This window comes from Crotalus tigris, unplaced genomic scaffold, assembly GCF_016545835.1.
Source record: "Crotalus tigris isolate CLP2741 ecotype Arizona unplaced genomic scaffold, ASM1654583v1 scf7180000017666.379230911805:20528666, whole genome shotgun sequence".
In the NCBI taxonomy this organism is placed as follows: domain Eukaryota; kingdom Metazoa; phylum Chordata; class Lepidosauria; order Squamata; family Viperidae; genus Crotalus; species Crotalus tigris.
Genome location: NW_024096552.1, coordinates 1,277,397 through 1,290,744, shown reverse-complemented (window position 1 = coordinate 1,290,744; position 13,348 = coordinate 1,277,397). Strand labels below are relative to the sequence as shown.

Genomic DNA, 13,348 nt, shown 5'->3' with positions numbered 1-13,348 from the left:
ACTGGTGAGGTAAAATGCTTTCTTTTCATCTCTACTTCCCCAAATCAGAATATGAAATTAATACAGGGTTAAATCTATATTAAATCTTAATGTAAAGTTAAATTTGTGAATGGGATACTTTTTGCAGGGTTAACACTATTTATTATTACTGATTAAAACAATATTAATTGGTAATGGGAATGACCCATTTAATGAAGATTCATAGGTTCCCAGCAGACTACAATCTCATCTTAATTATTTTTATTCTATTTTTATTCTTCTCAATTATTAGTATATTTAGTTGCAAGAAAGGATGGGATTTTGTCATACGAACATGGAAGAAGTGTAACTGGTGCTTGTAACTGTTTTAAATAATTTCAGTTCCAAATTAGACTTAATACTAATCAAGATAGTTGTGTTTTAATTGATTATTTTTTATTTTATGTTTTTTGAGTGTTAAAACACTCCAGGCAAAAAATCATGAAGTGGAGAATATGTGATTAATCTTGCCCCCTCCCTAACTCTGCCAATTGTTTGAATCCCTAGTATTATACTTAATATTAACATAGTTGTAAGAACTCATTTTTCTGAGACTCCTAGCTTGTTGGTTTTCTAAAAAAGGTGCAAAGATATATTGTATGTAAGGTGTAATATGTGTTCTTTATAGCTTTCCTTCCTATGACCCCAAAATCAGATAAATTGTTCAAATAGACTTACTCTGAACGGTGCCTAAGAGGCAGCATTTTATTGTACTAGGGCAGTGATGACGAACCTTTTAGAGAATGAGTGCCCAAACTGCAACCCAAAACCCACTTATGCATTGTCGGGTGCCAGGTGGGTGTGGTCCATTGGGTGGGCATGGCCCATTGGGTGGGCATGGTCCATTGGGTGGGCGTGGCTGCGGTGGAACTAAAAAACTCAATCAATCAATTCCAACTTTGCAAGTTTTTTTTTCCCGTCAGAAGTTAAAATTGACTGATTGAACCTTTTTTTTTGTACACAGTGGTGGAGGCCTAAAGCAAAAAAGTTTTATAAAATCCAGCTGAAGGTCTAGGACTGGGGCGACAGCGCGCGTGCCCACAGAGAGGGCTCTGAGTACCACCTCTGGCACCTGTGCCATATGTTTGCCACCACTGTACTAGGGTATAGAGGTTCATTATAATATCCCAAAATGTGCCCAATATCAATTATGTACAGTATTTTTTCTTATGTTTTTTTGGAATATAATGCTGCTGTCGATAAAATGTATCATTTTTTTCTATTGCAGGATATAAAGGTTTTTAGTGAAGATGGGACTTGCAAGGTAGTTGAGATCTTAGCAGATACGACAGTTCGGGATCTCTGCCAGTTGCTCGTTTACAAAAGTCATTGTGTGGATGACAACAGCTGGGCCCTAGTGGAGCATCATCCTCTCATAGGATTAGGTATGAAGGAATACAGAAAAGAAGTTAAGTTAAAAATCTGAATTTCCAATATAATGAAATGGAATACTTTGTTGGGGTAATCTGTTTATTATATGAATTATTATAATTGTATACGATTATATGAAAAGAATTCCTACCAATAAAAATAAAATAAAAATATAAGCATTTAACAAGCGTTTAAGTAACTTAGGAGATGTTTCGTAAATAAAAAAGATGGCTACAATATAGTATTGATATATGCATGACAGATCTAGCAATCAGACACATTTTATGAGCACATATATGCAGTTAAATATTTGGATTTGTATGCTGCCAATCTTTTAGGTGGAAATAAGCATTGTATATCTGACTTCTTCCATGACATTAATGGGAATTTGATCATATATTGTAATATATACAGTTCTGCTGGATGACTTCTTTTGGGGAGGGGGCATATTGCAGCAGTGTGGAATATATTTCAATATATAGCAGAGTCAGATTTCCATGTAAACAAATAATTAGTGGAAATAACTTGGTTGTTTGAGGATACCACATTGTTAAAGTCCACTTAACACTAATCTGACACCAGGATTGTGCTTCTTTAAAATTAATTTTATCGAAGTGGAAATGGTGGTAGATTTCATGTTGCATTATATGGAAATTTTGTATATATTTGGAATCTCTGCTTTTAAGCAGGTGTTCTTGCACATAGTGAAATTAAGGTACCATGGTTACAGGAACAAAAGAACAAGAATAATTTTAATGCCTTATAGTTGGAAAATATTTTAGATAGTGATTTCTTTCTATTTTCTTTTCTTTCTTTTTTTTGCATTCTTTCAAATATAGCAGTGGTAAACTAGTATTATTCAACCAGCTTCTTATATTTTATTTGATAAAAATGCATAGTAGGATTTTTAGAAAAATCCTGTAAACTGGATGTACCCTGCACCAGATCCTGATAAAATGAGTATGAAGATAACTTATTGCACTGATGAATTTTTTCTCTTTCATTTTTCTCAAAATTGGTTTTAAAATTCAAGGTTTCTTTTACAAGTCTTTCCCCATTCAAAATTACCAAGGCATTGTTCAAACTGAAGCTTTGATCCTTTGTATTCAATATTTTTTTCGATTAATCCAGTGATGCCCTAATTTAATTTCTGTGACATCACAATAGTTTCCATGGTGATTAATAGAATCATATTCTATAGTATGATATTTCTGAATGAATTCTAGAAGAAGTTGATTAGGAAATCAAAAGCTTTTGTTTATTCAACAATAACTTTGTATTTAACAATGATTGATATTTCAGTCACTGTCAACTACATCCTCAATTCTCTGATCATAGAAAAGCTTTACAAATTCTAACTCATAAAATATGTGCAATTTATAGACCAAGGGGTTGTTTGAAAATGAAATATTACCTGATATATACTCTGCAGTTGAGTAATTCTAGGTTGTCTATACTTGCCTCTAGTTGTTGTTTTTTGTTTCTGTTTTTTTGTAGCTTGGAGGATGTACAATTAGATTAGAAGGGTGTCAGAATCCAATTATATTTCATCTCTAGTTATCAACTATAGAAAACCCCATTTCTGCCTTCTCTGGATTCTGTCATACGATGAAGGGAAGGGGATGACCCAAGGGGCTTTATAGCCCTCACTTCCTTCAGTACACTTCAAAGGGACTGGATGTGAATATCACCAAAAGGACTAACCATAACAATGGGGCTATTACCTTTCATGTACTCCTCTCTGAAGTCTGCCTCGCGCCAGCAGTGAGGAAAATGGGGTGGGAATGTAATGCCTGAGACTGTCGATGGAAGAAGGGGGTGATTGGGTGGGGCTACTGGGGGAGCCCTTAAAACCTTGAATGGAAGAGCTTGGACCCTAAGTCCTGTCTAGAACGCCTGCAACCATTTTCTCTTAATAAAGGATGCCTATTGGAAGAACTATTCCAAGAGTTCTGTCTTATTAAGATGCAAAGTGGGATGGGCCCTTACATTAGACAGGACTTGCAAAATTAGTCCACCTGGAAGGGAGATCCTTGTCAGATGATGGAGCAAGGAAGGGAGAAAACTCCCCAGAAAGGGAGCCGCTGCCCCGACTGAAACCCTGCCAGATGTCGGGATCTGAGAGGTCAGATTCCTCAGGAGAAGAGGTGGTGGAGACACGGGACCACAAACCTCGCTGGTCAATGGGCATTGGAAAGAAAGGCAAGTGGGGAAAGAAATCAAGAAAGGCGACCCTGAGACGGGGGGCCAAGCAACCAGAATGGAAGCAGGAGAGGGAGAAATCCCTGCACGCAAGTGAAGGGGAAGGGAGCTGGGCACCATACTTGGGCTGGATCCTAGAGAAAGCTATCAACCTGATGAAGAGAACTCTCAGCTCCCTAGGAGAGGAGAATCCTGAGCCCTACGGCTGCCCCAACTCCTGGAGCCACAAAGGGAGAGACACCGAGGGGAAAGTGGAACCTGCAGCCCACCGACACTGAAGGCACCATTCAAAGACGTCCGTCGTTGGATGTGAAATTCAAAGGGGAGCCAACACGCTTGGGGTTTTTCCTAACCCAAGTCCTCAGCTACATGAAGGAATATAGGCGGGACATCCCCAACGACAAAGCCTGTATCCGGATCGTGCAATCTGCCCTGGATGGACTGGCCGCAGACTGGTGGTGAACTTGCACGACTCCAATGCCCCAGAACTCAACAACTTCAACCATTTCATGCCCTCTCTGAGGAGGCGATTTGAGGACCCCCTTGCTGATCGCAAAGCCTGTGAAAGGATAAAAATGATGAGGCAAGGCAAATGCCCGGTGGCCGAATATAAACAAGAATTCCGGGCCATTGCCAGTAAAGTGAACTGGTCGGAAGAAATCTTCCTTAGCCATTTCAAAGATGGACTAAATTATGACCTTGCCTGCCCCAAGGGGACCCACACCAACTTGAGGAATGGTACGTCTTGGCATAGGAAGCAGAGATCGACATATTGAAGAGGCACCACCGAAGAAAACAATGGAGCCGCTCCCCGCCTGAATTGACACACGAACCAGTGAACCCATTGGCTACAGCCAAGAAGCAAATGAGGGGTTTCATGTGCGGAAGAGAAGAGCATCGAGCTGTAGAATGCCGCTCAAAAGCACCCCAGCACAACCCAGATAGATCCCCGGTCAGCAAATCCGGAAAGTCTCCAGCTAAGCCAAAGGAAACTGCCATGAGAATGACGGAGGTTGTGGAACCCCCCATCTCTGCTCATCAGGGGGTAAGAACTCCAGCCTACACTGCAGGGCCAGTGGACTCCTCAGACGACAGCTCGGAGGGCGAACCCCTGGTATGTGGACACATCGCGCCCATCCTCAAGACAGTGACTATATTAATTCACCTTGAAAGTGAAAGCTTTAATAGACTCTGGCTGCACCCGCTGCCTCATTAGCCCGACGCTAGTGGGGAATCTGGACATTCCGTCAAGGAGACTGGAACAACCAATCTCATTTGGCCAGTTAGATGGATCCAGGGGGGTGCCAGCTACCCTAGCCACTTTACCAATACACCTCTCTCTGGGCAAACATGACGAGGCCATAACGTTTGTGGTGACCCCAGGCATGGAATGCCCAACGATCCTAGGGATGGAATGGTTAAAAAAATGGAACCCCTGGGTGAATTGGAGGATGGCAGAAATCAAATTCCCAAAGGGGGACCCTATGGATTTAAAATCCCAAGGGGGGCTACCAGAATCAAGAACAGAGGAAAAGGGACTAACAGAAATACCAGAGGAATACAGAGTTTTTGCTGAAGTTTTCAGTGAGGAGAGGGTGGATGAGCTCCCCCCTACCGACCCACAGACTGTGCCATTGAATTCAAGCCTGGGGCAAAACTCCCGAAGCCCAGATCATACTCCATGAGCCCAAAGGAGAAGGAGGAAATGGAAAGATTCATAAAAAAAAAACTAGAAAGGGGGTTCATTGAGCCAGCCAAACCTAAAGTGGCTGCCCCGGTCCTCTTTAGAGAGAAGAAGGATGGCTCTTTAGGCTTATGCGTGGATTATAGGGCCCTGAATACAATCAGTGAAAGCAACCTATATCCTCTGCCCCTCATGAAAGACATGCTGTCACATCTCTCGAAAGGGATTTTTTTTTTTCTAAACTAGACCTAACGGAAGCTTACTATCGTGTGAGAATTAAGCAAGGGGATGAATGGAAGACCGCATTTAACTGCCCCATGGGGTGCTACAATTCAAAGTCTTGCCATTTGGATTACAAGGGGGCCCCGTGGTATTTATGCAATTAATCAATGACATTCTAAGGGAGCACCTGTTTAAGGGGGTCCTTGTTTACTTAGACGACATTCTTATCTTCATCGAAACAAAAGAGGAACATGTCAACCTAGTCAGAGCAGTTTTAAAGAAATTGCAAGCCGCCCACCTATATGCCAAACTCTCGAAATGCGAATTCCACCAGAAAAGGATAGACTACCTAGGTTATCGCATATCCCCCCAGGGCATTGAAATGGACCCAGAGAAGGTCAGAGCAGTATTAGATTGGGCACCACCCCGCACAAGAAAGCAACTACAAAGTTTCTTGGGCTTTGCAAACTTTTACCGCCAGTTCATCCCCTCATTTGCCCAGATAGCCCTGCCCCTCACCAACTTACTAAAAGTGAAGTAAAACCTAGCCAGCCACTAACATGGACAATGGAGTGCCAAGCAGCGTTTGAGAGATTGAAGAGACTTTTTGCTGCTGAACCAGTACTGAGGTACCCAGACATGGATAAGCCCTTTGTAATACAGGCGGATGCAAGTGATGTGGCAGTGGAGGCTGTTCTATTACAAGAAAATGATGAAGCTGTATTGCAACCCTGTCCATATACATCCAAGAAACTCATGGAAACAGAATAATGCTGGCCCGTATGAGAGAAAGAGGGATACGGGATACATTGGTCATTACTCACGTGGCGCCAGTTCCTAGAAGGCAACAAAATCCCCTTCCAGGTGCGCACTGATCACAAAAATTTGGAAGCCCTGAAAGCACCCAGGAAGCTCAACCCCAAACAAGCCCGCTGGTCCCAGCATTTCCACCAGTTCCAATTTAAGATCAAACATTTGCCGGGGGGAAAGAACTTTGCCCCAATATAACAGCATGCGAACCACAGACTCTAAACTGATGATTGCAGAATCACAACTGGTAGCACCAGTAACCACCAGAGCCCAAGCTAAAATAAAACCACAACTGGAATTGAATTCCGGAAAATTTTGGAAACAGATGAATGGTTCCAGAAAAACAAAAATGTGTGCACAATGAAAGACAGGTTGCCTTGGGTAGGGGAAAAGTTATATATACCAACAACCCAAAGAGTCACGTTCATGCAGCTTTGCCATGACACAAAATCAGCAGGGCATTTTGGATTTGTAAAAACATTACATTTAATTAAATGGCAATTTTGGTGGCCATCCATAAAAAAGGGCATAGAAAGCTACGTGGCCAGCTGCCCAAAGTGTGCAACTGCAAAGAAGTTGCAAGGGAAATTGCCAGGACTATTACAAACAGTGGCAAATTCCTCAGCCCCCTGGAGGAAAATAGCCATGAATTTTATAGTGGAATTGCCAGAAAGCAATGGGAATACTGTTGTCTGGATGGACACGAACTTGTTTTCCAAATAGGTGCACTTTGTCCCTTGCCAAAAGATTCCCACCGCAAAAGCTTTAGTGAAACTTTTCATCCAGCACATTTACAGATTGCATGGGGCACCCCAACGCATCATCTCTGATAGGAGAGTGCAATTTACGTCTGCATTTTGGAAGGAATTTTTATCCCTTTTAGGGACCACTCAGGGACTGACATCTAACCATCATCCACAAGGAAATGGGGGGGTCTGAAAAAATGAACTCTGTACTTGAGCAATATTTAAGATGTTTTCTTAATTTCCAGCAGTCCGATTGGGCGGACTTACTCCCTTTCGCAGAAGTTGCTTACAATAATGCAGTCCACTCCAGCACAGGTTACACTCCTTTTCAAATAGCCGATGGTCAAAGTTTCAACCCATGCCAGAATTAACCCCAAATGAACCAATGATCCCATCACTGAAAGAATGGATGGAAAAACTACAAAACACCTGGCCAATAGTTAGAAAAGCACTAGATGAAGCTAGGCAGGCATACAAAGCACAAGCCAATAAAAAAGGGTTGAGCCTACACCATTCATTATAGGAGAAATGGTGTACTTATCTACAAAATACCTAAAGTCCCTACAACCCTGTAAAAAACTTGGACCAAAATATATAGGGCCTTTTCCAATTAAAAGAATCATAAACCCAGTAACAGTAGAATTAGAATTACCCAAAAATCTCAGGCAAATACACCCAATTTTTTATTGCAGCTTGCTGAAAAGAGAGTGTCAGTCATCTTTATGGCCAAAAATCCCCCCACCACCACCTCCAATCATGGTGGAGGGCGAACAACACTTCAAAATAAAGGAAATCCTTGACTCTAGGAGATATCATGGAGAGACTCAGTACCTAGTTGCCTGGAAACACCTCCCTGCCTCACAAAACAAATGGGTCCATAAACATTATGTCAGAGCCCCGAAGCTATTAAAGAAGTTTCACACAGAGTATCTTAACAAGCCTGACTAACTTTTATACCTGTTTTGTTTTCTTTCAGGTGGATCTATTTTATTTTTAAGGGGGCAGGATGTCAGAATCCAATTATATTTCATCTCTAGTTATCAACTATAGAAAACCCCATTTATGCCTTCTCTGGATTCTTTCATACGATGAAGGGAAGGGGGTGAACAAAGGGGCTTTATGGCCCTCACTTCCTTCAGTACACTTCAAAGGGACTGGATGTGGATATCACCAAAAGGACTAACCATAACAAGTACCTTTCATGTACTCCTCTCTGAAGTCTCCCTTCCACTGGCAGTGAGGAAAAGGGGGTGGGAATGTAATGCCTGAGACTGTCGATGGAAGAAGGGGGTGATTGGGTGGGGCTACTGGGGAGGCCCTTAAAACCTTGAATGGGAGTTGAATGGGAGAGCTTGGACCCCAAGTCCTGTCTAGAACGCCTGCAACCATTTTCTCTTAATAAAGGATGCCTGTTGGACGAAATGTTCCAAGAGTTCTGTCTTCTTAAGATGCAAAGTTGGGTGGGTCCTTACATTAGGGTTCAGTTCCATTTTCTATTTAATCATAATTTGGCATGCTACTCAAATTGAATTATCATGGATTATTGAATCAGGCTTCATAATCTGTGGTTTGAAGTTGGATGCTTTAATATACCAGACTTAAACTCACTCAGTTTTTCAAAATTTGTGCATGCTACTAATCAGCAGTTAGCTGCACAATGTATGTGAAAGCTTTTGCTCTGTTAGTTTGGTCTCACTATAAGAAAGTAAAAGGTCAACTTGACAACATGTTTGATTGTAATGCCAAACACTAATTTAGTACTGTATGTGTTAACATCCAAGCTGTCTGTTTTGAATTGCCCTAAGACCATTTTGATAAGACTTGCAAACATTTAATAATTTAACATGTTCAAAGCACTTAATGTAAAATATTTATCTCGGAAAATCCTATATGTATAATGTTATTACTATTACTACAAATATTACTATGTTTCTGTTACAGATGGTAAGTCTAAGGCTAAAATACAATGACTTCCTTGGGTCCATTTAATGAGTTCACCAGAGTCAAATTTTGAACTGGGGATTTCTTTAATTGCTATTCTGCATTACCTGTCATTCCTTGAAAAAAGGTATATAATCTGTGTCCCAGTATAAAGGAATGAAACTAAAACTGTTCTTATTCTGGCATAAGAATCCAACAGTTAAATTCCAGAGATCCCCAGGCAGCATAGCTATTGCTGTGAATTCTGGCAAACTTTTATCACTTTGGTTGGTGGATGCATTCGTTTCCCTAAGAGAAGCTGCATGACATATTAATTAACGTTCTTTTCCCTTCCACCACAACTAGTTTGTTTTCTTTTGTAGATTCCACTTCTCCACCCTGAGTTGTCTTCAACTTCATATCACTGTAAATCTTACACTAGTTTTATTCAGCCTCTGAGTAGGAATGGGTTTAAAAGTAATTTCCAATCCAAAGATACAAAAATTATTACTCTCCTTTGAGTACTAACCTCACATATCTTTCATAATATTGCTGGAACTCTTCCATATGATCTAGAGCAGTGGTTCTCAACCTGTGGGTCGGGACCCCATTTGGGGTCGAACGACCATTTCACGGGGGTCGCCAAACAACGCAGTCCGCCATTTTTTCCCCCTTTTCCTTAGCTGTGCTACTCCCTTTTATTCTATTGGCTTTTGAAAGCCAATAGAATAGACTCTCTTGAATAGAGTCTAATTCTATTGGCTTTCAAAAGCCAATAAGAATTGTCCAGGCTGTCTCTGCTCTGCTGAGCCCGCCAAAAGTCCCATTCTGCAAATGGTGCTGCAAGTTGTCTGCAGCGAAGGCAAGCTGTCTGGAAGTTTCCACCCCTCCCTGCTGAGCAACTACTAAAAATGTAAGTAAAAGAGGGCCAGAGGTGGGAGGCCAGCGGGTGCAGGGAGGGTTGCTGGTGCACGTGGGGCCTGGCGGGTGCCTTACCTCCCTTGGGCTGGGCCAGCTGGTGGCCCAGCCGGTGGTCGGCCTGCGTCGTCTCTGCCGCTTGCCAGCTACACCTCGGCCAGCGCAGGGGGCAGCACCACACATGTGCGGCGCTCCCGGGCAGGGAAAGTCCTCAACTTAACGACTGGTTGGATAGTCCTCGACTTATGACTGGTTGGGGGTCACGGCATTAAAAAGGTTAAGAACCACTGATCTAGAGTATTTTGTCCAATTCCGATTGACGCAGTTAAAAAAAGTTCCAACCGTTCGGAACCGGAGGGGGTGATCGAGCTTGAGCCGTGGCCGCCATTTTGTGACCGCATGGTCTCCCAAAGCCTTGCTGACTGCAAGGGAAGGTGGGGGGGGTGAAAAAAGATTTTTCCACCTATTTTGGCAGTACTTAATTTCAAATAAGGGTGCTTTTTTAATTATATGGCTCTCAGTCCCTGGTTATTCATCCACCCTAATTGAAAGCCTAGATCTGGAGAGGGGCCCAGCAGTCCACAGCCGCCATCTTGGAGGCTTCAGCTTTCTCCCAAGGCTGCCATTTTGGAGCATTCTAGTGTTCCAATTAAGGCCTCACTGAGGCCTCCTTTGGCAAGGGCCTTTCCCAGGTGGCAGCAGCCAAGGTTTGCCTGGGGGGGGAAATTCTCTCTGGTCATCTTTGGAGATTCCCCTTGTGGCATTTGGAATTTATCCTTTTTATTCCTTGGCATAGGCCCAAGAGTCTTTTATTGGGCCTTCTGGTGTCTCAAGTCCTGGTCACCTCCTGGCTTGCTGATCACTACAGTAGTTCCTGGCCTCTGACATTGTAATGTTGCCACCTTTTTGTATTGCTGGCCTGGCAACACAGCAAGCCTCACTAGCAGGCCGCAACCCACTTTCCGGTGGAAGTCATAGCGACTGCAAGTAGAACTGTTTTTTTGGGTACCACTGGTTCGGTGGCTGGGGAGGGGGGTAGGGCAGCCTAATTTCAGCCTTTGCCCTATACCCTTATCAGCCAATTGATCTCTTTCCCAGGTGCACATTCTCGCGCACCTGAAGTTTCATACCAGCATGGAGGATAACTTGGCTTCCCAATCTAGGCTGCCTCTCCTTCCTCTTCAGTCCAGAAAAGGCACAGATCTCCTACCCAAGAGGCTTCTGGTAGGATTGCAGCCAAGGTCAAACCCAAGGCTGCCTCCAAATTGGCTGAAAAACAGGCCAGGCATTGGAAAAAGAGTTTTCAAAGGCTCAAAAACTGGCCAGGGCTGAGACTGCTCAGACTGAGTCCACCTTTTTTTGATTTACCTTTAGGCCTTTTCTCTTCTTCTCAGGAAGTCTAGGCACCGGTAGAACCTTCCACTTCTTACGGCTAAGCTGCTGTGGAACCTGAGGCTCCTACATTCAGGTCTCCTACCACTCCATGGGTCCAGCAGGCCCCGGAAGCCACCTTTAAACCCACGGCTACAGGGCTCAGAGGGGAGGAGTCCCCCCTTCCATCCTTGGATGATAGGATCCAGGTCCTGATGGCTCAGGCGGTGGAGTGGGCCCTTGCGGTCAGGATTCCTTCGATGCTCAGAGCTGAATCCTTGCTTTCCCTTCCTCTTTCGCATCCAATGCATCGCAGTTCTCGTGACCCTCCTTCCCCTTCCCATTCTTCCTTTAGCGGGGTCTCATTAACCCCAGAGCAGGATCAGGCGCTTGACGCCTTATGTTCAGAGGATGAGGAATCGGCACCAGATCCACCCCCGTTCGGCGGTCTATTTAATCCATCCCTTTTTCTACCCCTGCTTCACAAGGCTAGCTCTGCAGGGCACGTGGGACCTGACTGGGCCGCTCCAGCAGCTCCTACAAAGGATTCAGAGGTGAACCCCATCTTCGTTGATCAGTGGTCACTCAGCACCATGTTCCATGTCCAGCTTTGTTTCTCAACGCAATTAAGAAACCATGGGCCTCCACAGGTACCTTCTCTCTTCCAAGTGGGAATGATAAGAAATTGTTTAGCGTGGCCTCAGAATTAGATGAGGCACTGAACGTTCCCATGGTGGATGAGCCCCGTCTCACCTTTTCTCCCCTTCCACTATTTCTGGGGATATGGCTGAGGCCTTAAAGTCTGAGGAACAAAGGTCGGAAATGGTATTTAGAAGGTCACACCAGGCAGCGGCGTGGTCTATCAGGGCTTCCACTTCAGCCTCTTTCTTCACTAGATCCGTCCTTATCTGGCTTCGTCAGCTTCAAGCCAGAATTTCCTTGGACGATGTCCGCACACATCAGGACTTGAGTAAGCTAATGGCCGTGACAGAATACGCCTCTGATGCAACTCTACACGCTGCACGGTTTTCCTCCAGATCTTTGACGTCCAACGTGACAGCCCGCCGCATGCTCTGGCTAAGACACTGGCAGACAGATGCCAAGTTCAAGTGGCGTTTAGCAACAGCCCCATACTAAGGTAGCAAATTATTCAGGGATGCTTTAGCCCCATTTTTGATTGAGAATAAGGATAAAAAGAAGATTCTGGCCCACCTTACCAAGCAGTCCGATAGGCGGACTACCCCTTACAATCGTAGACAGTTCTTTCGGTCTGCCACTCCTCCTCCAACCACACAGCCTTCTCGATCCTTCACTCCCAGCAAGGACCATCCAGTTGACAGACCGGCCCCAAGGCTCAGACAGCAGTTCCATTCCAAATGGCCCTTTTGAGGCGGGGGAGGTCCCTTCCACAGGAAGTGACTCTCCAGTGGATCCTCCAATAGAGGGAAGGCTTTCCCTCTTTGTCACTCAATAGGAGGTCACCACCACAGACACCTGGGTCCTGGAAACTATTCGTCATGGCCTGTCTCTGGAATTCATTTCCAGTCCATCAAGATGGTTCATTTCTTGTCCCCAATCAAAAAAGTCTCTAAGAAAAGGTCTCATGCAGGAGGCCATTCATCACTTATTGGACATAAGGGACATAGAACCGGTGCCCATGGCTCAAAGGGGTCGCAGATTCTACTCCATTCTCTTTGTGGTCCACAAGACCTTGGGAGGATGGAGGGCAATCTTAGACCTAAAACGCCTGAACCTTTTATCTGGCATACCGAAGGTTCAAAATGCAAACACTTCAGTCCATCCTAGGCAGCATCTGAAAGGGGGACTTTCTTACTTCCGTGGACCTCACAGTGGCATACCTTCACATCCCCATCATCCTAGGCCACCACCAGTTTCTCAGGCTCAGTTACATGGGGCATCATTACCAGTACAGGGCACTCCCATTCGGGGTGTTGTTGGCCCCAAGGGTCTTTTCCAAGGATCTGGCAGTTCTGGCGGTACACCTGAGATTGATGCTGGTTCAGGTGCAATGCTACCTGGACGACATCTTGATACAGTCATCCTCTCCCCAGGGGGCTCTGTCAGA

The 13,348-nt window shown here is 44.1% G+C and overlaps 1 protein-coding gene across 6 annotated transcripts in view; it reads left to right on the top strand.

Moving 5' to 3' along the window:
- Positions 1–13,348, top strand: part of GRB10 (growth factor receptor bound protein 10) — a 359,795-nt gene that overhangs the window by 217,060 nt on the left and 129,387 nt on the right. For all 6 annotated transcript variants that reach the window (XM_039336399.1, XM_039336398.1, XM_039336397.1 and 3 more), the window contains one exon: positions 1,247–1,403. In XM_039336399.1, coding sequence (XP_039192333.1) covers positions 1,247–1,403 — 157 coding nt within the window. The remainder of the gene's footprint in view (positions 1–1,246; positions 1,404–13,348) is intronic.